Source organism: Vigna umbellata, chromosome 4 (assembly GCF_029865625.1).
Source record: "Vigna umbellata cultivar VRB3 chromosome 4, Vumbellata_1.0, whole genome shotgun sequence".
In the NCBI taxonomy this organism is placed as follows: Eukaryota; Viridiplantae; Streptophyta; class Magnoliopsida; order Fabales; family Fabaceae; genus Vigna; species Vigna umbellata.
In genome coordinates, this window is record NC_142168.1 from 31,808,289 (window position 1) to 31,834,297 (window position 26,009).

Consider the following 26,009-nt stretch of genomic DNA (forward strand, 5'->3'; position numbering starts at 1 on the left):
TTATATTTTAATTTGTGTCTATAATTTTTATTTTTATTTTATATATGATCTAGCTATATATATATATATATATATATATATATATATATATATATATATTATTGAGTGAGAGTTGAATAACTTATGTAATCTTTAATCGATAATATATATATATCTAAATAATATAATTAAATTATATTCTTTTTCTTTTATTTTGACAATTACTTAATCTAATAAAATAAAAAATATATAAAAAAAGATTAATTATCTTAAAATATTTCCAATGAAATACAGAAAATAACATCAATTTATAATATATATATATATATATATATTAGATTTCAAGTCTATTCTTAACTTTGTATTAGAATGATCAGTTATAACATATCTTAATAAAATTTATTGTTTTAATTGCTATAATTACTCGTTAATTTTAGTTCAATTTTCAAAATATATATATTTTAACATAAAAGAATTAGAAATTTTATATCAACTAAAAATAATATTATATATATATATATATATATATATATATATATATATATATATATATATATATATATTTCAATTTCACTTTAAAATCAACTTACTACTGCTTGATACTTCGTATTATATATATTTGTTGGTTTCACATTCTACTATTAATATGTAACTTCTTTCTTGAACTAATTTTCATCTTGATTTTGATCATTTTAATATGTTTGATTTCTCTCTTTTTTTAATTTGTTTATCATAACAACTATCTTTTTCACCCTTTTACAAATCAACCGATTCATTGCATCCTTCTATGTTATTATTATTTTCTCGATAATATCGACACATACATACAAAATAACTTGGGGACCATCAAATTATTAAACTCAACAAAAAATGTTTACTTCCAGAACATATAAATCATTTATGTGAGATTAACTACTGCTTCTTCCCTTTTAGTTTAATTTTTACCAGACTTTTTTTATTTATGCGTTACTTGCGAAGTTTAAAATAATATTAATTTCTCATTCACTAATTATAGTTTTTTATATAAATTTAATCAATCCAAGCATATGTATTCATCATAATACAAAAACAGAAATGATAAAATATAAATTTTCAGAAAACATTTCATTAAAATAAAGAAATCCATTATATATATAAAAAAAATACAAAAAAGATAATAAAATAAAGGGAGTAGTTGATAATACTTGTGTTAAATGTAAGTAATAAATGTTGCTGCATTTCAATTAAAAGCAGCTCATTTTTAGTTAAAGTTTATAAGTTTTTAAACATTATTAAGGTCTAAATATATTTTAACCCCTTTTGCTTAGTTTGTTATGTGGATATGTTTAAGTGGCCATTAAACAATAATTAAAGTTCCTTAATTGATGTGAATCATGTGATAGTGACTGTTTTCCTTTTTTTACAGGGGACATGGCTGATTTTTTTAGGTATATGACAGTGACAAAATTTTTATTAAGAACTAATCTATCCAAATATCTTAAAGAATTGAAGTAATCAAAGTGGTTTAGAATATCTAGGCTTGTGACAGTGACATCAATTCAACTTTGTTCAGGTCACCTTTTTTTTTTTCTAAATTAGAAAATAAAATTATGATAATTTTACACAGCTTTAATATAAATCCACAAATACATACTTAGTTTAAATTTAAGTAGTTTAAATTTTGTGTTTGATTCCTAACAAATAGGAAAATTTGTCGGATAAATTACAATATTTACAGTACTATAAATATTGTTGATAAGTTAATAAATTTGAAAATGTCCATGAAATTAAAAAAAAAAAGACAATAAGTTTGTATCCATTCAGATATTCTAGTGAACCTAGAATTAAGACAAATTATTAGATTTATAGTATTATCAGTATTCAAGTAGACATATAGAAAAGTTTGAAAACCAATAAATCATGTACAGTTTATGTAAAAGAGTATAATACTATTTCTAATTAAAAAATTTAACACAACAGATTCGAAAATATATTTTTTACATATATTTCTTAGGCTTAATATTTTTTTTAATCTTTATTTATAGTAATGATTTATATTTGTTTCTTTCTTTATTTTTTATTGAATATGAATTTTATATGTTTTTTAAAAATATTTAATATAATCCTTTTCATTATATCAATATTAATATCGTTTAAAAATAAGAAAAATACAGTGGAGTAACATTTATTAATTCAATGGTTCATTCGAAGAGAACTTTAGTCTAACATAAAATGAGGCACAAGGATAATTTAGGGTGGTTCTTCATTTCTAAATAGAATCAATATTTATGATATGTTTCCTTTTATTCATTATCACGATCTTTTAAGCGTATTTCAATATCATGAAATCGATGATATTTATATTTATATATTTTTTAAATTAATTTTATCGGACTTCTAATATATTACTTTACATAAATTTAATTATGATTTTAACATAATAAATTTTAAATTTAATTGTAAAATTTTAATCATATTTATTTATGTATTTTAAATAGAATGTAGTGAGTGGAGACGAATTTTTCAACACGATATTATTTTTACCTATTTTTTTTATATAAAAGAAAGGAGAAAGGAAAGGAAACGTTGATGAGTGTCTTTATCCACATTGAAGAGGCATAGTTCTGTTTTGAGAGGGTGGGGTGGTTTTTCTGGTATTCCAAACCAGTTGACTTCAACAACTACATCATTCTCGTCATTTTCTATGTTTTCATATGCAAATTTCTTAAAATCATAAGCCATTCAAAACCCATCTCAGTCGTTTATTTCTTGTCCAGAAAAATCATATCACTAATCAAAATGGCTCAACCAACCAATTCAATCATCCTATTTCTTCTAAATTTAAATCCTCAATGACTAAACAAATCACTTTCTTCTTTACTTTCTGCTGAATGCACATCACACACAAAATCTCATTGTAAGAAAATATTCAAAATACAAAAACAAAAACTTTCAATTTCACATCTCCAAAATTTATCTGAAAAACACTGGCTTCTGCTTTTGCAACTTGATCATCATGTTCATGACCCGAATCTCATGATCTGCTAATTCACTGTTTAAAAAAAGCTAGAAAATGATTATCACAAACCATAGTTTAGAGCTAGCAACTCCATGATTCATGATTCATGATCATTTTCTTACTCTAATAATCTACAATTAATCTATTATTATATAATTAATTAAGTTAAGCACATACAAATCCAGGGTTGCATGGAAGAAGAAAGTTTCAATCAAGCAACAATCAACAACACTCCCAAAACTGAAGAAATCAACAGAGAGCTGCAAGCAATTGAAGGATTCATATATATCATATTAAAAAACTACACATGAACACATAGTTATAACTCACAATATATATATATAGGTTTAATCTCTGTTATCACGAGCAATCGAGCATGATTATGATCAACAAGTGGAGTCAGAAACCACATGCTTATTAGCAGGCATGGATTTGGAGCGTTTCATCCAATTGGTTGGTGACGCTGTGGGGCCACGATGCAAACGACACCGGAACGATCCTTCGTGTGTCGTCGGTGAGCACAAACACTGTCCTTTCGGCAGTGATCCCGCCGCACCGCCGCCGCAACCGCCGCTGCCGCTGTCACTCTTTGGCGATGTGGAAACAGTGAGCTTGTTGCCCTGACCTTGAGATGCCATGGATGAAGATGATGATGATGATGATGGTGGTGATGAAAATGGGGTTTCTTTGCATACAATAAAAACACACCAAGGCAAAGATAGACCCTATTTATATACTTATTATAATGGTGATGATGATGGTTTTGCATATCTATAAGATCTATCTATCTTTATAGATAAGAGAAAAACTAAAATAACAAGGAATCCTAAGATTAATGATGAAAAATAATAATTAAATAAACATTATATCGACAAGCAAATAATTAATGTTTTTTGGGATCGAAGTTAAGTCCTTTTACACGGCTTATGTTCTAGTTTTAAAATTATGTTTTAGTTTTGTTCTTAACTTTTTTTTCATTTCTACAAGATACTCAGCTCAACTTAATATTTATTTAGTCAATTTTAACAATAAATATACGTGAATATCGAATTTGTATTTATAGATTTTTGTAAATAGATTTCTGATTACCTATAATTTGGATTAAGGTTAATCAAATTACTCTTTATAGTTATTTTGGCTTGATTATAGATCGACTTCCTCAATAGCTTTGTTATTGGATGAGCCCATAACTAACTCAATAGTCATACGACACAATTAGTAAATGAAAACGTTTTTTTATTTTTATATTAGTTTATTTAATTTTTAAAGGGTTTTTCTACTACCACAATATTTATTTATAAGGGGACAAAACGTCGAATAATTAATTCTAATCCAATCCACACGAAATATACGGCAATATGAATTGCTTGAATTACAATATTCGTGAAATACAAATTATTTATTAATGAAATGTTGTATGTGTACCCTATGTGTTAGTGATTTTGTGTGAAGGATATTCATTTTGTATTTGTTATTTAAATGTTTATCTCTAAACCAAAACCTTATCTCCTTTGAATATATTTCATGATTCGAGCTAGTTGATGTTTGATCTCATTTTGTTGATATTGACGGAAAATAATATATAATATCGAGTTTCAAAACTTCTCGTGTAATTTAAAATTGATTATGATATGCATTAGTAGCTCTCTTTTTTATCATTAAATTGAATTATGGATTTATAACTAAAAAATAGAAAAAAAAATAAAGGATTAATAGAGGGATAAAGTAATAATTATTGTGTTGGGGACCCAATTCCACCATAAGGAATAAAATGGAGGGAACATGAGAATGTATGAGAGAGAGGATAAGCACGTGGGAAGTTCGTGCTTTCATATGGCAGGTTGCACACGTGGCACTTTTTTAGTCAAATTAAAATAGTAATAGGAATATTGAGAATAACCACTTGTTTCTTAGCCGCAGTAGCAAAATATAAACCTTAAAATAAAAGAGAAAATAATTTGGCGGACCTATACGTACGTGAGTGTATATAAGTTTATTTTTTGTTTTAAATTATTACGTATTTGAAATTTGTTTATTTTATTTTTTAAATTTCATATGTTTCATTGACTTATGTGTAATTAAGAGTGTATAAATATACTTCTTAAATTATTTTCACTGACTTAGGATTTTAGATTCGTTACTTGTAATTACAAAATTGTCAATTAAACGACATAATATTGGTATATGGACTTTTTATTAATAAATTGTTTTCATTACACAGATATCATTTACATTTAACCTCTATTTTATTTTATTTCTAAAATTATTTTGACAGATTTAATTAATTTTTGTTTGACAAAAAGATTCACCAAAAAAAACATACAATCATCATAAATTTAACTCATATTATAGATTGATACAACTTCTAAATCAAAATCTTAATATAATAAATTTATAGATTTCTTTCTCATTCAACTTCGTATATGTATGTATCTGTAACCTAAACTTGCGTTTAAATTCTCAAACAATATTTTCTTCAAAAATAAATCTCTTTTACATTGATATATCTTTTTCAAACATTGACATTTTTATACTATTTTTTATCATGACAACCATATCTGAAACTTCATCAGAAAGAATTTCGATATAAATAATTTTGACATCTAAAATTTGTTGAGAAAATCTCAAAAAAAAAAAAAAAAAAAAATATATATATATATATATATATATATATATATATATATATATATATATATATATATATATATATACTTTGAAATTTTCTTAAAATTAAGTTTACTATTAATTAATAATTGAAAAGTTTTAAATAGTCGTGATACTACGAAAATAAAAATAAACACTAAAAATAGAATATTAATTATCTTAAAAATAAAATCTGTTTAATCATAAAATAATATTATACCTAGATAAACAGAAAATCATAACTAATTATTCTTATTTTATTTATATCAAATCAAACTAAATATTATTAGACCTAAAACTAATAAAATAATATTTAAACAAAATTATTAATAAAATCTTAAAATTTAAATTTATTTGAACAAAATTTTCCATCCATACTGTATTTGATTGAACTGATCACCAAAATACCAAAATAAATAACTGTCTTCAATATCACGAATAAATTTATAAATAAAATTTATTTTAACTCATTAAAAATTAATAGTATTTCTAACTAAAAGTAGAATCTTCTCCGTATCTTATTCTATTAAAATCCATGGTGTTGAATGTAGAAGGCGCAAGAAGTTGAGAAAGTGGGTTGGTTAATGAATAATAGTAAAGATATATATTATTGGTCCTATGGAATAATTTGATCCAATAATTGTCCCTGATGGTAGAGATTTTCTTGTGGGCACTTGTCCCTTTATGAGCATTTTTGTCTTCCAAATCATGCTTCATTGGCCAAGTCTTGTTCCAATGTGTATGGGTCTTTTAAGGGACAAAGAAAATAAATATATAATTGATTCTTATATGATGTGAAAGGACTAATTTCATGCTCCAATATCTTGAAAAACACACAAATATATTTTTATTTTATTAAATCACTTTTAATATCTGTATATCAGCTTTCCGACGTTTACGCCCCAACTTAATCTTATTATATCGCGTAAACTTTATTCTGATAATTAATTAACGCAAACAAAATATCGTTATTAGGATTTTCTAAATATATTTCAAACGTTATTTTAAGAAAGCTACCTTTTTAAAAAGAAAAAACAAAAAATAGAATATCAAACTTTTATTTTTTTATTCTTAGTAATTCAACCATTTAAAAATACTTGTGTGTGGGTATATTTTCATCCCAAAACTTCAACTTATTGTTTCTATAACATCTTTATTTTTTCTAATAGTTTAAAACCATATTGTTTAAGAAAACCATATTATTTTTTTAACATGCGTCAAAAAAATATAACTGAATAAAAACTTTTCAAAATGGGATTCATTGAAATAGTTAATATTCTTAGAGAAAATTAATTAACATTTAAATATGATTAAATCAAAATATTCAACATAATGCGTTCATCCTTATTATTAAAGGAATGAAAGGAAAACAAGAGCGGGGAGAAGTAAGGGGGAAGAGACGAAGGAGTCTGGAACACAAGAGAAATAAGAAAGACTGCAAGAGGTATGTCATAAACTTTATGAAATAGTTTGAATGTGTTCAACGGTTAGTATTATGTAATGTGTTGTTAATATGTTGATGTTATTATTGGCTGTGATATTACATCTCTGTCATCACCTTGAGAATCTCCACATCTGCATAAACCACGAGAATCGCGTCTCTGAACCAGCAACCCAGCACTGACGTCGCTAATCACCAAGCTCACCGTCGCCGGCGCGCTGTTGTATGTCGCGTGATCGCGACAGAAACCCTCGCGTCACTGCTACCCTCTCACTCTTTAATCGGACGTTGCCGCCGCTCCAGATCCGCGTTCGTCCTCCAGCCGCCGAAGCCTCCGCGCCTCTCGGAGGAGGGACCATGGTTGCCCTTCTCTTTCTGTTTGAAGAAGAGAAGCCATTCTCTCGCCGTGGAAGAAGAAACCGAAAACAGAGAAGAGGCTCACTCCTCCCTCTGTTTCTGCTGAAGAATGAAAAACCCTAACGAAGGGTTTGGGCTTTGGCCCTTTGTTTCTTTTTCGAAAAAAATAAAGATCTAAAAAGAGATAAGAGAGTTACTCCCTTCATTAATAATCCCTATGCATCTCCACACCCCCACCACTTTCCCAGAAATCAGATTTCTCTTACCCCACCACTTTCCCGGAAATCAGATTTCTCTTGTTTTCCTTCTCCCTCTAACTGTTTTATTGTGATTCTTGTTTGTTGTGAGTGTGGTGGTGTGCTTGGTTGGAGGTGGCAAAGCTTAGTGGTGGTGCAAGAAGGTGGTCCAGTGGTGGCAGAGTTTGGTCTTGGTGGTGGTGTTTGAAGGTGGTGGCACGCACCAGGAGCTAGCTTCACAGGTGTGAATACATAATTCATGTCTTGAAACTGATATGGATATCCGTTCCCGGGCTTTTTAATTATTTTCTTATTTTGAATGTTTTATTTTACTTATTTATTATATATAAATGTTAATTATATATAGTTTTAGTTTATAATGTTTGTATATTACTTAAATGTTATTAATTATAGTTAATTTATTAGTTTAATAATCTAATTATTATGTAGATATTTATTAATGTTTTTCTGTTTTCTATGTTTAATTATTTAATAATTATATAGATAAATTTGAATTTGTGTAATTATATAGTTTAATTATATGAATTATATAGTTTAATTTAATAAATTTTTGTACATTAGTTTAATTAAGTATGAATTATGTTAATGATAGTGATTATTATTTATTTAAAATGGATGAATATCTTCATGATATAAAATCTGAAATTAATTCTGATTTTATATCAGATTTATCTTCTTTCATCAAAGAAGTTGGAGAGGGAGATTTGACAAATAATTTTACTACAAATGAAATCTTTGTATCTTGTGGCCACTTAATTGAATGGGTAAGAGGGAAGACTTATGATCTAAGATTTGTCGTGGTAACAGTAAGATATGACATAGCTATTGGTGTACGAGGAAGAAAAACGTTTGTCATACTTGGATGTGAAAGAAGTAGGAAATATCGGAAATACAAAGCTGATGCGATGGCTAGTGTATACGACACTCGTAAATGTGAGTGTTCATTTAGGTTAAAGGGTAAATCATGTTCAGATGAGGACAAATGAGTGTTGAAGGTGATGTGTGGACATCACAACCATGAGTTGACTGAAACTTTATTTGGTCACCCTTATGTTGGCAAGTTAAATATGAGTGAACAGTCATTACTCGTTGATATTACAAAGAGTAAAGTTACACCTGCAAATATTTTATTAACCCTCAAAGGAAATGATGATCAAATTGTCACAACGATTAAACAAATCTACAACGCAAGGAAAGCGTATAAATGATTATTGAGAGGGTCCAAAACTGAACTACAACAGCTTATGATGTTGTTGGACCGGGATAAGTACATTCACTGGAGCATGTGTGTTGACGATTCAGAGGTTGTTAGTGACATCTTTTAGACACATCCTGATGCGATGAAATTGTTAAACACATTTAATATTATATTCTTGATTGATTCGATATATAAAACAAACAAATATAGACTTCCATTGCTTGAGATTGTCGGTATGACGTCTACGGCGTTAACCTTCTCCGTCACATTTGCTTTCTTGTCTAGGGAAAGGCAAAATAATTTCACTTGGGCTTTAGAAAGACTGAAATGTTTATTTTTGACATCTGAGGGTGGTCCTAAATTCATTGTGAGTGATTGAGAGTTGACTTTGATGAATGTCTTTGCAAATGTATTCCCTGAGTCATATAAGATGTTATGTCGGTTCCATATCCTTAAAAATGTTAAACCTAAATGCAAAATGTTAGTGTATTCTACTGAGGCTTGGGATGTGTTGATGGAGGCATGGAAAAACGTGATGGATTGTGTGGACCAGAGATTGTTTGCTGATTATGTGAATGATATTCAATACGCCTCCAGTTCATAGCCTCTGTTATTTGAATATGTGAATCAGACTTGGATTATTCTATGCTTTACATACTTTGTAAAGGCCTGAACGGACAACGTAATGCATTTAGGGAACACAACCACAAATAGGTAGGTATGTTGTAGTGTTATTTTACTTAGTTGTTTTTTAGATAAATATTTTTTGCACTTGTTGATGCTTTTCTTTTCTTTCGGGGTTGAATATGCTCATTGGAACTTGAAAAAAGTTTTGAGCAATTGTATGTGTGATCTATGTTCTTGTTGAGATGATATTCATAACGTCGTTATTCTACAACTCAACAAGTTTAAGGCGTCATTTGAAAGAAATCTCTTACTCACGAGTGACCGTTTTAATTCACATGCACACGGGAGGCCGAATGTAAGTCTCAATACGCATCCACACTTTGATGAATCCAATCTTATCTGTTGCACTGTTTCCAATTTCTCAACAATGAGATCCAATGCATATCGAGAGACACGTCCAATACGTTTTCTATATCTGTATCCTTTAAAACGGTCGCTCATGAGTAAGAGATTTCTTTCAAATGACACCTTAGTTTTGTTTTGTTGTAGGATAACGACGTTATGAGTATCATCCCAACAAGAACACAGATCACTCATATTATTGTCCAGAACTTTCTTCGGCCTCTAATGAGCAGCTCAACTCTGAAAGAAAAGAAAAACATGCAAAAAATATTTATCCACAAAACAACTAAGTAAAATAACGTTACAACATACATATTTGTGATTGTGTTTTATAAATGCATTACTTTGTCCGTCAAAAGCCTTTACAAAGTATGTAATGCATGGAATAATCCAAGTCTGATTCACATATTCAAAGAACAGAGGCCATGAACTGGAGGCATATTGAAGACCATTCACATAGTAAGCAAACAAGCTCTGATCAGTACAATCCATCCTGTTTTCCCATGCCTTTATCAACACATCCCAAGCTTTAGTAGAATCAACTAACATTTTGCATTTAGCTTTAACATTTTTAAGGATGTGGCATCGACATAACATCTGATATGACTTAGGGAATACATTTGTCATGGCGTTCATCAAAGCCAAGTTTCGGTCCCTCACAATAACTTTAGGACCATCCTCAGATGTCAAAAATAAATCTTTCAGCCTTTCCAAAGCTCAAGTGAAATTACTTTGCCTTTCACTAGACAAAAAAACAAATGCAACTGGAAAGGTTAACACCGTAGGCGTCATACCGACAATCTTAAGCAACAGAAGTCTATATTTGTTTGTTTTATATGTCGAATCCATCAAGAATACAATATTAAATGCGTTTAACGATTTCACCGCATCAGGATGTGTCTAAAAGAGGTCACTAACAACCTCTGAATTGTTGGTACACCTGCTCCAATGAAGGTACTTATCTCGGTCCAACAACATGATAAGCTGTTGTAGTTCAGTTCTGGACCCTCTCAATGATGGTTAATACGCTTGCCTTGCGTTGTAGATTTGTTTAATCGTTGTGACATTTCGATCATTATTTTCTTTGAGGGTTAATAAATTAAGCGTTGTAACTTTACTCTTTGTCATATCAACGAGTAATAACTGCTCGCTCATATATAACCTGCCAGCATAAAAGTGACCAACTAAAGTTTCACCCAAGTTGTGATGTCCACACATCACCTTCAACACCCATTCGTCCCCATCTGAACATGGTTTACCCTTTAACCTAAAAGGACACTCACATTTACTAGTGTCGTATACACTAGCCACCGCATCCAAGTATGACGAACGTTTTTCTTCTCCGTACACCAGTAACTATGTCAGATCTTACTATTACCACAACAAATCCTAATCATAAGTCTTCCCTTTTACCCATTCAATTAAGTTATCTCGAGATACAAAGATTTCATTTATGGTAAAATTATTTATCAAATCTTCCTCTCTACCTTCTTTTGATGAAAGAAAATAAATCCGATATAAAGGTACTATTTTTGAGTAGTGTCGTAAGATTTCTTTACATCTAATTGAATCCGAACTCTAAATTCTGTTTCGTAAACCAGGTATTATTTTATGATTTTTTCGTAATTTTGCAGGGTGATGTTTTCATTTTCAAACCATTTATTATTTTTTTGTACGATTCGCCAGGGATTCCTGCCACTCTTAAGATTCAATTTCCTCCATTCTAAAAAATACTTAAATTCTAGGCTTTTAAAAATTCAAATCGATTGATATTTTTCAATTTCTCTGTCCTTGCTATTTCTTTTGTTATTTTGACGCTGGTTTTCTTTTGTGGCGTTGATTGATCGGATCCAGGATCACATGGCTCTCATAATGATGCGAACCATCAACCAAACTTGTTGTCTTATATAATAACTAAATGATTAATTTGAGGTGAGATATAATATATTTATTTTAATTATAATTATATTTTATTTAATCCAAATTACTCTTAAAGTTTCATCTCAAAAATAATTGGAATTTTTCTTTGTTTCTGAGAATAAACTATTTTTTTTACTGAAATAAATTTCTATGGCTGATGAATGTTGGACTAACGTGTGTGCATATATATATATATATATATATGTATATATATATATGTATATATATATATATGTATATATATATATGTATATATATATATGTATATATATATATATATGTATATATATGTATATATATATATGTATATAGAGAGAGAGAGATAAATGCAAAATAAGTAGAGAGAACGTGTCCCCTTGATTACCTGACAGCAAATTCGTGCCACGTCTAACTTTATATATCTTCCTTTTCATTCATTCATAAGCCAAACGCGCCGCAACTGTGAGGATTAATCTATTTCAGGTAATATAATCCTCTACACTATTTTTTTTTGTTCTCTCTTATGATTTCATTTCACTGCTTATGTTTTTTTTCTTATCAGAATTATAATTAAAATTTAAAACCTAGCAAAATAGTATGATCGTGTATGTATATGTGTGTGAATATGTTTCAATTGCAACTTTACATGATTTTTCTTCCCGTAAGGTGTTTGTGAAAATGCTGCAATGAGGGAAATGGTTGGATTGGGTTTTATATTACTATTGTGACTTGTTGAATACTGTATGAGTACTGTACGACCCTGTTTTGCACTTACGTGGATGCCATAGGAATGGTGGATCTGTGTTGGAAGAGTGATTTGGAATTTTTTTATTAAGGTGGCGTACCTTTGGGGTGCGCTAGGGTTTTGGTCTAGTCCAGGGGAAAGAAAGGAATCTGCAAAGCATGTTTCCATATATGTGGAAATTGTTTGAGAGGTTCCTATATATGCTCCTTGATAATAAAGCAGGCCATGAGGAAGTGAAGGGAATGTTTAAGAGGCAAAATGTTTAGCTATGATCTTCTGTTCTTGAAATTCATAAGAATGAACATTGCAGATGTTCATGAATAGGTGTCTGGGAACATTGTTGATCTGTGTTACCCCGTTGACCAATGAAATCCAAGAAATATGATTAATACTTTTTTTTGGATATAAATTGTGCTGAAAACGAGATAATATTCTTCCCTTATATTAGGGGTGGGATAGTCTGCCATAATTTCAGTCTTGAATGTCTGTGTCGCACTAACATTAATAATTCCTGTTTGCTCTATTTTCAGTGTTTTTTCTTTTCCTTCTGGTACAAGTTTCTTGTCTCTTATCATCTGCCTAACATCATTAGCAAGCAACAATGGCCAGCTCTTTCCCTCGCACACTGACCAGTATAGCCAACACTGCTCTTCACCACACCAGATCCGAGCAGCTGACTGGCATAGTTTCCAACTCAGTGACACGGCTCCTCTGCACATCTTCAACTCAGCTGCAACAAGAAAACCCTGTCAAGAAACAAGCACAATCACCTCAGGAATCACTCCATGATGAGATCAAACAAATCCATGAGCAGGAAGAAGATAACGAAGATGGTGACAGTATCAACAAAGAAACTGGTGAGATCGGTGGACCCAAAGGACCTGAGCCTACTAGGTATGGTGATTGGGAACGCAATGGTCGCTGCTCTGATTTTTAAGTTTTTACTTTGCTTGTATATCTTAGATAATGGTTGAGCTTGGATCACTTTATGCACACCCACCTCAAACTAAAATCATATCACATTGAAGGAAAGAGATGGTGCCTTTCACTTTGAGGCGCGTCCAATTCCTATAAGGTCAAATAATCCTAAACATGCATATAATTTAATTTCAATAATATTATACGATTTTTCTATTGAGTTCTGATTTTATGCAAGTGATGATTATGTAATTGTGTTGCCTTTGATTTATTACTCTCATGCCGTTGTAATTGTGTGCATTGGAATAATTTACTTGTTGCGGACATAATTCTCAACAACGGATTGATGATTTGTGCTGGTTTTAGCAGATGCGGATTAATACTGCTTGTGCATTCTTTTGTTGGGTACTCAGAACTGTATGAAACATAGCAAAGGGGAAGAGGATTTCTGAAAACTTGCAAATTATAACTTTAAAGAATGTAGCTTTATTCATACAGTGATGGTGTTTTAGGTTTTTTTTTTCTTCTTTTTATGGTTTGAGATGAATTTTGTTACATATGAATGTCTGCAATTTAAAACGGGACAATAAAGAAGTTTGATTTTTAAGAATAAAAATCAATTAATTACAATTAAATTATTTTTGAAGTTTTAAAAATAAAAAACAGATAAAATGCTACAAAGAATATATATTTTACAAAATGAACAAAATTTAAACATAATTTGAAATAGTGTGTGACGTATTTAAAATTAAATCAGAAAGAAACTACTCTTGGAAGATGGAATTGCGAATAAGAAAAGACTTGGATTGCTTTTGCATGTCGTCATTTGTTTGTTTTTTTTCTTCAATGAACCCTAAATTGGAACCGTAGCTGGACGGACCAGGCCCCAAAAAACTTAAATGAAAAGAACAAGCACATTCTTTTAATGTAATTTCTCCAAAATTCACGTGCACAATCTCGCAATCCCAAAACCAATAAGTAAATAAAATGGGAAAATCAAGAAGCTGTTACCAGGAACAGCAGCACCTTTCCATAAAAACCAAGCAAAAGAAAATACACTAAACATGGAAAAAAATAACGATTTGTATATTATTTTCATATACAATATAATAATATTAAACATCCTAATTAACCAATCAATATTTTTACAATTTATTAGATAAATAACCGTATAGCTAATGTTAATCACTGTGACATTATTTCTCTGCCCTTGTAATCATTATGCATTTCCCTAACTAAAAGAATGTTCATAAATGAAAAATATATCCCAACACAAATTTTCTTACAATATTTTAGCACAATATATAAAATTATATTTAACAAATAAATAATGAACCAATAAAAAAATAATACGTGTAAATATAAAAATATTGTTTAAAAAATGTGTCTTAAATTTTTTTTCTTCGTAAATATCTATAATAGGTAAAGTTTGCACGATAATGATGAATGTTATGTTATTAGAGTTTTGCATCTTCGTGTGTCTTTACAAAACTATATCCACGATAATTTAATATATTAATAATTTAATTATATTTTGTTATACTAAATATTAGGTACTGTAAAAATTTGGTCCATATACTTGTAAAATTGAGCCAATTTTGCCCTCTCCATTAAGTTTTGACAGACGGCGTGTGTTTATGCTGATTGCATTGTTTGATTATGTGGAATTTTTATTTAAATTAAAATATTATGACATGACAAAATTGAAATGATTCATGTTAAAATAATAGATTAGGGATTGAAAATTATTAACCACCGTGCATTCTTCATCCAGTCAGGCCATGGGCCTCGCCGCCGGTGGCGATCGGAGCTTCGTCGGTGACAATCACTCCTCGACTCTTCGTGTTCTTCATCACTGTGATTGGGTTTATTATGATTATGGATTTATTGATGAAAAGTCAAGGATTTGCGAAACTGATATATCTCTTGAGATGATCCTTTTGCTGGATTTATTTTGTACTTTACTTTTTAAGTAAAAATTGAAGATATATATGATTTTAGATTCTCTTCAAATAACCAAATGGATACATGTATTTGGGACATGGTTGTTTGTTCTTATCTGCAGCTTAGCCTTTTGAAATTCTGTCATATAGTAGTTTTTAGAGAAAAAAAAAATAACTGCATAGGAAGATATGGAAAATCAATCTTTTATTTCGTACTTTCTACAACTTCTACATCTATCCTTTGTCTTGAGTATCCTGCTCGAATAACTAGCAACTATAATCGTTTTTCAAACATCATGATTCTTGAATTTAAATCTAAAAAAAAGAAAAAAAAACCTCTCCCAATGGAAGTCACAGGCCAATCCTGTACTTTAGAGCAAATTGCTTTTAATTTGAGATGCAAATCAGCAAAGATTGATGCCATTAGATGGAAATTGAGACATTGAAGGACTCGTAGAAACACATTTAGACAATACTTGAATCATATAAATCATGGAAACAAAAAATGAACACAAAGAAATCCATTTGTTGTAAATGAATTGCGTTGAAGATAATCTTATCTGCATAAATCTAAGACATTCAGAAGGCATTGTTGTTGGAGATATATATGCATTAAGTATTATTTGAAGTAAGTGTGTGAAGTAACTTTTTTAACTTCTTGTTAATAAGATGATTCTAGCCTTTGGGGAATAAATTCTTTATTTAAAAAATAATGTTATTATATCATTAAAAAAATTATGTTTTGAACTACTTTAAAAGTCACCACTAAACACATATTACTATTTTTAGTGACTTGTAAAAGATCTGTAACGTCATTGCTTTTCTTCTAACTATTAATACAAGCTCATAAATGAGCAGGTGAATTCTTTTGTTGACAATCAATTAGCTGTTTTCCATTTTGAGAGAAATTGTTTGACTAACTAATGTAAAAAATCAAACAATACTTGGAAGATAAAAAGTAATACTGAGTTAGATGATAAATAAATTCTTGATGGCAATCAGATTCCTCCAACTACAAGTGTAATAAATTTTCACGAGTTAACCAATTCGGCGTTAGTTCGGGGAGGTTTCTACTATTTTCAAATTTCAAAATGTTGTCTCGATCCTTCTAACAGATCCGAGCTCAATTTTACAAATTTTGACAACGAGAACCCACCTAAGATTTCCCTAAGGTTTAAACCTAAATATTATTATGATTTTATTATTAAAATAAACTGTAAAATAAATAAATAAATATATATATATATATATATATATATATATATATATATATATATATATATATATATATATATATATATATATATATATATATGGTATCAAAACACACAAAGAAGACAAGAAAAAGAAGACAAAAAGAGAACACAAAATTTATCATAACATGGCTTTATGTTTTCGTAATAGTATCATGTGAGAACTAACCGAATCAACAGACATATGGTTCTAGAAAAAAAATGTCACAGGATTCCCACTCCATAGCTTGATCAAGTTCTAAGTGATATACAATGAGTTCTGTCAGAAGTTTCTCATGGACTTGAAAACTCTGTTATGTCTGAAGACTGAATAGATAACAGTTCTGGTTGGAACAATACCACATGATAATCACCACGAAGGAGAAGTAGAAGGGGTATCCGAGGAAGAAGAAGAAGGTCCATTGATGCTTTGAGTATCACTGCCTGAAGTACCTAAGGAGGTGGCATCTCTAAGAGAAACAGAAGACCCTTCTGCGGGGAGTTTCTTCATAGGGGTGAGAGGAGGTGTAAGTGAAGGTGGTGAACGAGAACAGCCACAAGCACCACCACCGTTACGATCGTCATCTTCCCCGGAAGAGCCACTTCTTTCTAAACGAGAGGGCGAAGTGTTCGGTGTCTCAAACGGGGTGTTCACTCTACTTGCTTTGACCTCTAACTCGTTCTCGTAAATGGGGTTGGAAATGTACACAAGGTGCTCCACTCCACATCCACAAGGCTTCTCATCGGCGCCGGGTTGAAGAGACTGAGGTGGAGGAGCTCTTGCCAAGAATGATGCCAGTGGAGATGGTGAAGAGAGAGAAACAAGGCCAATACCACGCGAGGTTGGGTTTTCTTCATCTTTGCATGGGAAAAGGAAGCTTCTGGGGGCTTGGAGAACCCCTTGTGAGTAAGCACTGGCGAAGGGAGGAGGAGGAGGAGGAGGAGGAGAGTGTGGTGTGAGTAAAGGTGGAGCCTTTGATGTTGTTGTGGTGGCTGGAGTGGCGGAGATGGGGATGGTGGTGTTGGAGTTGTTTTTTTTTCTGAGCTGGCGGCGGTGGAGTAAGAGGGAACAGTAGAGTTCCGCCAGAAGCACTAGAATGAGACCTAGAACAATGGCAAGGGTTACCACCATAACCAAGGTTGCTGCCATGATGAATTTGGATGTGGCCTTCATCTTGTTTTGGAGTTTGGTACTGTAAGGTTTTGTGTTTAGCATTGTCTTTTTCTGTTGTTGCTGTGGAAGATATATGTGGCGGGAAAAAGAGGAAGAGAAAGAGAGAGGATGAAGAAAGGCGTTTGTGGCGGGAAATGGTACTTTTTGTGTAGCAGAGGTTTTGGCAATGGAGTGCTGCTGAAGGGAATCTTGAAAATGGGTGACAATTATTGGGAAGAGCAAAGTTAATTTGTTAAAATACAAAACTAATTTGTTAATAATTTTATTTCTATAAAAGTTGTCATGTCATAAAGCATATTTCTTTTTTATCTGTGAAGTGAAGTGAGTAATCGCAGTTAGGCCTTACAACCTCTGACAATGTCAGATTGATATTTGTAGTGTTACTGTCAACTTGCCACCTTGAGATGAGAAGCTTACGTTGGGATATGTTTACCTTATTTCGCATGATAATGACGTAAAACCCGCACAAATCATTGAGAATAGTTTCAATTGGGCCGGTAAGATGAAATCCTTCCTCAAACAGGGCCTGGGCCCGTTAAGTTGTAGCGTTGGGTATTGCTTCCTGAACCTCATAATCAGTAACTGCACCCCCTACAATACTATGAAAAGACTCACATACGCTCTTCACCACCACTCTCTTCTCTATTATCTTAAATAAAATCCTCTTAAATTCACTTTAGTTTTTACTTATTTTCATTTATTCTACTTTTCTGATTTCTGTTTCTAGTTAACCTGGTTAATCTTGTTTTGATGTACGTCGTTGTAAAACACCCTTAAATATAAGAGAAATAACTCTACTACCACACTTCCACCACATTGACCATTTCACTTTTCTTTTTCCACAAATAAATATAACCACTGCAACAAAAGTAATACCGTAATAGTGATATTCTTTCAACGAAATTCATATAACAATATATATATGTATATATGGTAAAGTAAACTTTGACACAAAACCACGTATCTCAACTTTTACTCCACTCAACAAAATAGGAATACCATTTTCTGCTGTTACAAACACAATAAGTTAACAAAGTCGAACGAACTTTGTGCATAACCATCATTAGAAAAACTTATGACAACACAGAAATTGTCAGCAACAAAGGAACGGCCATGGCTGATCAATAATATGGCTCTGGCGCGGTCAACACTTGAAAATTAAAGCACCACAGTAGGTGCAGTCTTCAACATTACCCATGGTACGTGAGATTGATGCACGATGTTCATAATCACAGCAATCATGGTAGGCGAGTACTTACTCATCATGATTCTATCATTTATGTTCCTCTCAAGGCTGCAATCCTAGCAGCTAAATCATCACAGTCAGGTAAGTTGGGATGTACATGGCGAGCTTCGTTCGATCTCTCAGGCTGAAACGAAGCAGCACGAGCAAATACCTTTTTAACTTCAACAGCTTCTGTTTGATCACGGGGAAGTGAAACTGATCTTGGTGGACGAGTAACCATCTCTGGTGTCTCATCAGGTCCCTCCCTGCTTCCATCCTTTTCTATTTGATGTGCATGGCGACTTCGAGACTTTCTTCTAGCTTTTTCAGGCACATTGATGGATGGCTTTTTGCTGTAATGAATCAGTAATCTATCTATTATCCTTTCCTCTTCATCATTTTTGTGCCGCTCATCATCAAACAGAATTTGCAGGCCACGTTTTTCTTCATCTCTTCTCCTGCTCCTATGTTTTCTCACAACTTCGGCATCTTCACTACTGGCGTCATCGTAAATGGATGATCTTGATTTTGAGTGCTTCCGTCTCGAAGATTTTTGTTTTAGAACAACGACTTCTGTAGCATCTTCCTGAACAAAGCGTTCTTTTTCATGACCATGTTTACTCTGTCTTGCAGCAGCATGTCTAATCGCCTGCAAATCCCGTTCAGAATCATCCAAGCCTGATTGGATCCTGTGCATTGTAGGAGCAGCATCAAACTTTTCATGTACCAATGGGTAAGCAGGGATGCCATTACTGTCAATATTAGATGGAACTGAATTGGTTCCATGCGTTCGGTTCTTCACTTTTGAATTAGGTTTTACATATGGAGGTGGGATGGCAAAGGGCTTTACCCTAGGAGTTTTATCATTTTGAGTTTTTCTCTCAGAGTTATCAACAACAGGTGGGCCACCATCATTAACAGCAAATGGCTCATTTGTATTGTTCTTGGAACGAGATCCTGCATGACCAGGAGATTTCCTAGCAGTGACAGCGTCCTGGTTTTCTTTTACACGTCTAGCACTCCCCCAACCATGCTGATTGGAACCACCTTCAAATTGTTCCTCTCTTGGATAAGCAGGTGGGATGGCATTATTGAAGGGGGGCTTTACCTGAGGAGTTTCATCCTTTTGGCCTTTTCTCTCCGAGTTATCAACATCAAGTATGCCACCATTCTTTGAAATAAATCGTGCATGAACAGGAGATTTCCTAGCAGTCTTAGTGTCCTGCCTTTCTTTTACTTGCCTAGCATTCCCCCAACCATCATGCAGATTGGAACCACCTTCAATTTGTTTCTCTTTTGTATCCTTGGAAGAACTTCCAATTGGTTTTAGCATACTACCCTCCTTCCAATACCCTCCTGTATCACGGGTCTTAGAAGTAAGCTCTTCTCTTCCAGGTAATGGACTGCCATGGTTATCCCTTTTCAAATTGACTTCATCATAACTGCTTAGTGGCTTGGATCCATTTTCAGCATTCGGGAGTTTGGATTTAGAACGAAGATAATCTTCATCTCCTTTTGAGAGAGCTTCCTTTCCATTCTGAAATTTGTGCCTGTCATGAGGATGGTCATGACTTCTTTCAAACTTGACTCCTTTCAGGGTAGCATCGTTACCTTGTAACGGTATGCTGTGATCACTGTTGTGGTTAGACTTAAAATTACCGCGGTCCTGCATTAGCACATATATAAATAAATCAGTGGAATGTAACTACTATTAAATTTCACATATTCTCAAAAATGACTCCCAACTGCAAAATTAAATACGTGGTGGAAAGTAATTTTACAAGACAATGGCAAAATCAATCCATTTGAGAGCAATGGATGAGGACAGCACCTGTACAGAAACAGAGGATTTTGACATCCTCTGTTCAAAAGCTTTGGAATCCCATTTTATTGAGAACTCTGAAGTAATATCCTGCATCAATTGAACCTTTTTCTCCAACGTAGCAGACTTCGAATTCAAATTTGTAGCAAACTGATAATCGGCAATTTAATGCATTAGTTCAAGAGTAAGTCATAAATATGTAACATTCTCAAGAAATAAAAAAAAGGTGTGATGAAGTAACCTCTTGATTGACGTAACATTCTAAGGAACTTTCATATCTATCCTGAAATATTTGTCTAAGTTCCCGTAACTCTGGTAGATCAGAAAATCTTGCTGCTGCAAACATCAGAGATGATATGGCCTCCCTGAGCTCCTCCGGGCATCCACTGCAAAAGACATGAGGAAATGTATGAAATGGTTGCGTGAACATAAGAATATTTAGACACTACAAGTGTCCAAACAAGCATAACAATGTAAAAAAGAAAAGTTCAACAACAGGAACAGAAACCATTTGAGAACAATATTCTCAGTATTCCCACTCTTTAATAAAATATATTTTGGCCAATAATCTATAATAAAATTTGTGTTACCCCTGCAATGAATATTTCTTGGTCACATAGATATTATATACAAAGCTTAAGTACATAAGTTTAATCACATAACGTTCAGTGATGATATTCTAAGTATATGATCCATAAAAAGGTTAGTTGTTGAGCAAAGTGAACAAAAAAGGAAAACACTTATTTTGTAAGAAATCTTTAGTATCATCAAACACATTGAAATGATCCTAAGATTTATTTTAATATTTTCTGAGTAATAAATAGTAACATTGAATGGGAAACCACAGGACATCAAACTAAAAAAAGAAAATGTTAATAGACATTCAATTCTCATGGGTTCACATTGAGAAAATAAGGTAAAAGACCACAATTTAAGAAATACATGGTCTTGACTGATTATTTCTTTCAAGTAATCACCAAATAGAAATCAATATAACAGACACATCAAGCCTAGCATGTTGTCTTTATAACCTACTAGCATGGTTCAAAAGGAAAAAAAGTCACATTAATATCTAACACATAAGTCAATATAATAGATCCATACCTCACTTTTTGCAGCACTGAGAGATGCTTCAACACAAATTCACAAGATTGCTCAATAAAATCATAACAAGCTGATAAAGTCAACTCAACAAAGAGTCCTTCAGCCTGTATAAACACCCCACAAGTAGGATAGAACATAAAGAATAATTATTATGTTGCAATGACAATAATCATGGGTACATGCAAAACACTTTGTAAATCCTGAATTCCCTTTAAATTAAACAATAAGAAGATAGTAGGTATGATTCATCATTCGCATTCCTTTAAAAAAAAACACACACACAATTGAAAAACAGTTCTTGCAAGTCATCTCAATCAAGTTATATTCTAACAATGTCTCAATGTGCTGCAAAACATTATCAGAATCCATTAAGCACCTTAGGAGGTTAGATTCCAACAACTCCCCTCCCCACTCAAAGTACAAACTTCTTTTGAGAAATCTGTATGTAACTTTTTTATACACTAATAGTAGCTTAATTACCAACTCCTATATATTATATTTGATTCTTCATTCTTGATTATTGAGATTGAGCATTTATCTAATATCTCAATACATCCTCTTTTTCTCAATATATAACGAGGTTTTCAGCATATCATGTATCTTATAATTTTTATCATTTTTATTTCCTTCCAAATATTTTTGCTTAAGTTTACCTAATTATCTCAATACACCACTTTTCTCCATATATCTCGCGGCTATCTGAATATCATGTACCTTGTACTTTTATCATTTGTATTTTCCTCCCAAATATTACTTGCCTAAATTTAGTCAATCCTTATCCCGTTGTTCATACCAAAACTTTCTACACTAATTAATCTATATTTCATACATTTGAATTGGACACACGTTAAATTAGTAATTGATCATACAATTTATTCCTCATTTTGTAATTAATTCCAATAAAATAAAATAAAGCTTTTAAGCATTGATGGATTCAAACTCAAATATTTGGCAGTGGTGATATTTCTCTACATAAACAAATAAATATATTCTATGTAATTTAACTGTAAATATGCTAGTATGTGTTAAATGATTTTATTCTTTTAATTTTGGTATTTGTTTTCTGGATCCACCCTTATCCTTTTATACTGTTCACAGAATCTGCAACCCGTTTAGACACAGAGATTCAACAACAGTACAATGAATGATATATCGATTCCAGTGTTACGATGCAACGAACCAAATGAAAACGTAATTACCCTTCCATAAGCATTGACATCCAAACCATTCGCCAGCAGATCAGCGATGTCCTTCGTCAGAAACTTCTCCGTCGCCTTCCTCTTCCGCCTTATCACATCGATCCGATTCTTCGTCAATTTGATCAAGGATTTGCTAAACCAACGAATAAAACAACACAAAACAAAACACGAAGATCACAAACACATTCTCAAGCCGAATCAGTTAATAACTATCAACAAGTAACTAAAGAGAGAAAATCGCAGCGTCGAACCATTTCGGGGAGAATCCTCGACCGAGCAGGCCGTCCAACATGCTTAAAGATCGAACTCGGTGACTGGACTCAACGAGCGATTCAACTCCGTAATTCGGAATGCGAGATTCCGCACTGACGAAACCGCGTTCACGTTTTCGCCGCCGAGAGCAATAGCACAGAGCTGTAGTGGAAAGAGGTTGAAGAAGTGGGAAGGAAGAAGAAAAAGTGCTAGAGAAGATGGACAAAAAAGGCCAATTTTAAGACTTGTTAAGTACGATAATGACCTTTACTTTTGGTATTAGTTTTTAACAAACATTAAAAACTCACTCTTTTTATTAATGTCCTTTACCTTATATTGCCAATATTTTTTTACTAATTAAGAAAATTCAGGAGACGGAGAGATTTTTATATATTTAGTATCATCTCCGTGGTATTTTTTTTATAATTGTAATTTTTTCATGATATTTTTAATAAAAAATACTTTACAAGTAATTTAAAATTATTGTAATCCATTGATATTTTTTATGATTTTCTTGATGTTACATCAATTATAAAAAAAATACATACCAAGTTTCTTGTAGTGATACATTTTTTAAAACATCATATTTTTTTTATTAATAATGCTTTAAATAAACTTTTTTCGACAAAATTGTTTTTAGAGGAGAATTTATGTTTTTATTTGAAGAAAAAATTGATATAAAAATATGAAGAAATTCGATCTGCGAGTATTTTTTCCACTTTTTATTTGCGGGAAGTATTTTTCAGAAAGTTAATTAATTGGTTTTAAGCCAACTTTTTTACTAACTAATTACCAAAATTCAAACCATTGTTTTAATAAAAATCATTTATTCAAATTAATTCGTAAATTTTGTACACGTTATTAGGATTTTTTTTAATTATTAGTCTTCAAAGAAAACGTGAAAAGGAAAAAAAACTTATTATAAATAAATTTATTAGCTATTTTAAAGGTCATGATAACAATGATTTCCCATCAAACTCTTTTGTTAACGGATGATGTTAATGTTGCCACAGCAGATAACAAAAAAAAATGATGAAGCGTGATAATGATGTTGACCGTTGATTTGTTGACTTGTGAGTGTTGAAGCGTGACGAACGGAGAGGATGTAAAGTTATGGGAATCGATGAGAATCTTTACGCTGAGCTGGATCGCATTAACGGCTAACGGGGTTTCTTATTCGGTTGGACCAAACGCAATATAGGTTCATTAGTGTTTAAGTGGATGTGGTAGGTTCTAACCACCGTTATAACGTTGACGGTTTTAACATCAAAAGGACGTATTGTACAAGGAGATGGTCTTAACGAAATCAACCGAGTTTAATTCTATTATTCTTATGAATTATAAATTGGGTAAATTCAATTTATTCATTAATTAAGCTATTAAATTTTTTATTTTTTTTATTTTAATTCGTTATGCAAATAAACATTCATGTTTAATTAAGAAAATTAACTTCTTTAGTAAATTAAAAAGACACAATAAATAGTAGTAAAATCCCAAGAGATAACAAGTATCAAATAATAAATAATTATCTGTGAATAAATAATAAGCATTTAAATCAAGTATTCTCATCTTTATTATCTATTCAATAGTAAATAATCAACATTTAAATCAAAATTCATGTAAAGTTATTTAATTACCGTGATACACGTAAATTAATAAAGATATGAATAACATAATTTGAACTTTAGAAAATAAAATTGTTTATCCTTTTTTAACTAACCGATGTGTGAATTTAATTGTTTCTTTTTTTAGTTTAGTTGAACTTCGACGTGGGCCACATGCGATCAACTATTACTAAGTAATTATAAAATGCTAAAAGCTTATTTTGGTTTTTATAAAAAAATTAATTATATTTTTAATTTTTATTTAGTTCAATCTATCTTTTTAGATTTTAAAATTATTCAATTAGGTTATTTTTTTAGATTGTAGTTAAATTTTTGTTAAAATTTATACATCAAATTATCTTATCTAAAAAAACTTAAATATTCAAATTAGATTTATAAATTGATGGAGTAATTTGATGAAAATAATATTTTTAAATTTAATTACATAAAAATAAAAAATCTAATATATTTTTTTATAGAAGTTATAGGATCAAAATAAGATTTATAAAAAGAAGCAAGAAGTGTTGGTAAAAGTAAAGAACAAATAAATTAAAGAATGAAATATTTGAACAGGCCACATGCAATGCATTATGATTCGAATATTAATTGAATGGATCAATGTCACTGTTTCTTTCGTAACATTAAAAAAAATGAATATATTTTTTAATCTAACATTCAACAAACAATAAATTTAACTAAAATATATATTTTATTTCTTAATTCTGATAAAATAGACGTAATTTAATATCACAAAATCAATTTATAACATAAAATTTACATCTATTTATATATATATATATATATATATATATATATATATATATATATATATATTAATAATTAATTTTACGTATCAATGCCACCTAAGTGTATGCTTAAAAACATGAAACATGTTTCATGTGAAAAATAGAAATAATTGAAAAATATCTCTATTTTGCATATATATATATATAACAAATTCCAATTCCACCTTGTTAACACGATATTGAA

General features: G+C 31.1%; 4 protein-coding genes across 9 annotated transcripts; 1 reads left to right on the forward strand and 3 right to left on the reverse strand.

Moving 5' to 3' along the window:
• Positions 1–2,813: 2,813 nt before the first annotated feature.
• On the reverse strand, positions 2,814–3,728 carry LOC148199908 (uncharacterized). The gene is made up of 2 exons (XM_088112047.1): positions 3,308–3,728; positions 2,814–3,010 (listed from the first exon to the last, which is right to left on the reverse strand). Exon 1 carries the CDS (start codon positions 3,613–3,615, stop codon positions 3,364–3,366), a length of 252 nt encoding a protein of 83 aa, XP_087968173.1. The 5' UTR covers positions 3,616–3,728; the 3' UTR covers positions 2,814–3,010; positions 3,308–3,363.
• A 3,183-nt stretch (positions 3,729–6,911) lies between these two features.
• LOC148199909 (succinate dehydrogenase assembly factor) lies at positions 6,912–13,680 on the forward strand. 6 transcript variants are annotated; one of them, XM_088112561.1, is made up of 3 exons: positions 7,807–7,896; positions 12,247–12,284; positions 13,077–13,680. In XM_088112561.1, the coding sequence occupies exon 3, from the start codon at positions 13,148–13,150 to the stop codon at positions 13,481–13,483; it is 336 nt and encodes a 111-aa protein (XP_087968687.1). In that variant the 5' UTR covers positions 7,807–7,896; positions 12,247–12,284; positions 13,077–13,147; the 3' UTR covers positions 13,484–13,680. The 6 variants fall into 6 exon arrangements, with proteins under 6 accessions (XP_087968685.1, XP_087968689.1, XP_087968687.1 ...); XM_088112560.1 differs by lacking the exon at positions 7,807–7,896 and adding an exon at positions 8,261–11,834; XM_088112559.1 differs by lacking the exons at positions 7,807–7,896; positions 12,247–12,284 and adding an exon at positions 6,912–7,064.
• Positions 13,681–16,758: 3,078 nt separating this feature from the next.
• Positions 16,759–18,012, reverse strand: LOC124826717 (uncharacterized). The gene has a single exon (XM_047299662.2). It carries the CDS (start codon positions 17,853–17,855, stop codon positions 17,010–17,012), a length of 846 nt encoding a protein of 281 aa, XP_047155618.2. The 5' UTR covers positions 17,856–18,012; the 3' UTR covers positions 16,759–17,009.
• A 660-nt stretch (positions 18,013–18,672) lies between these two features.
• Positions 18,673–23,630, reverse strand: LOC124826800 (uncharacterized). Its single transcript, XM_047299774.2, has 6 exons — positions 23,415–23,630; positions 23,164–23,296; positions 21,965–22,068; positions 21,102–21,246; positions 20,870–21,010; positions 18,673–20,704 (listed from the first exon to the last, which is right to left on the reverse strand). The coding sequence occupies exons 1-6, from the start codon at positions 23,453–23,455 to the stop codon at positions 19,091–19,093; spliced, it is 2,178 nt and encodes a 725-aa protein (XP_047155730.1). The 5' UTR covers positions 23,456–23,630; the 3' UTR covers positions 18,673–19,090.
• Positions 23,631–26,009: the final 2,379 nt, after the last annotated feature.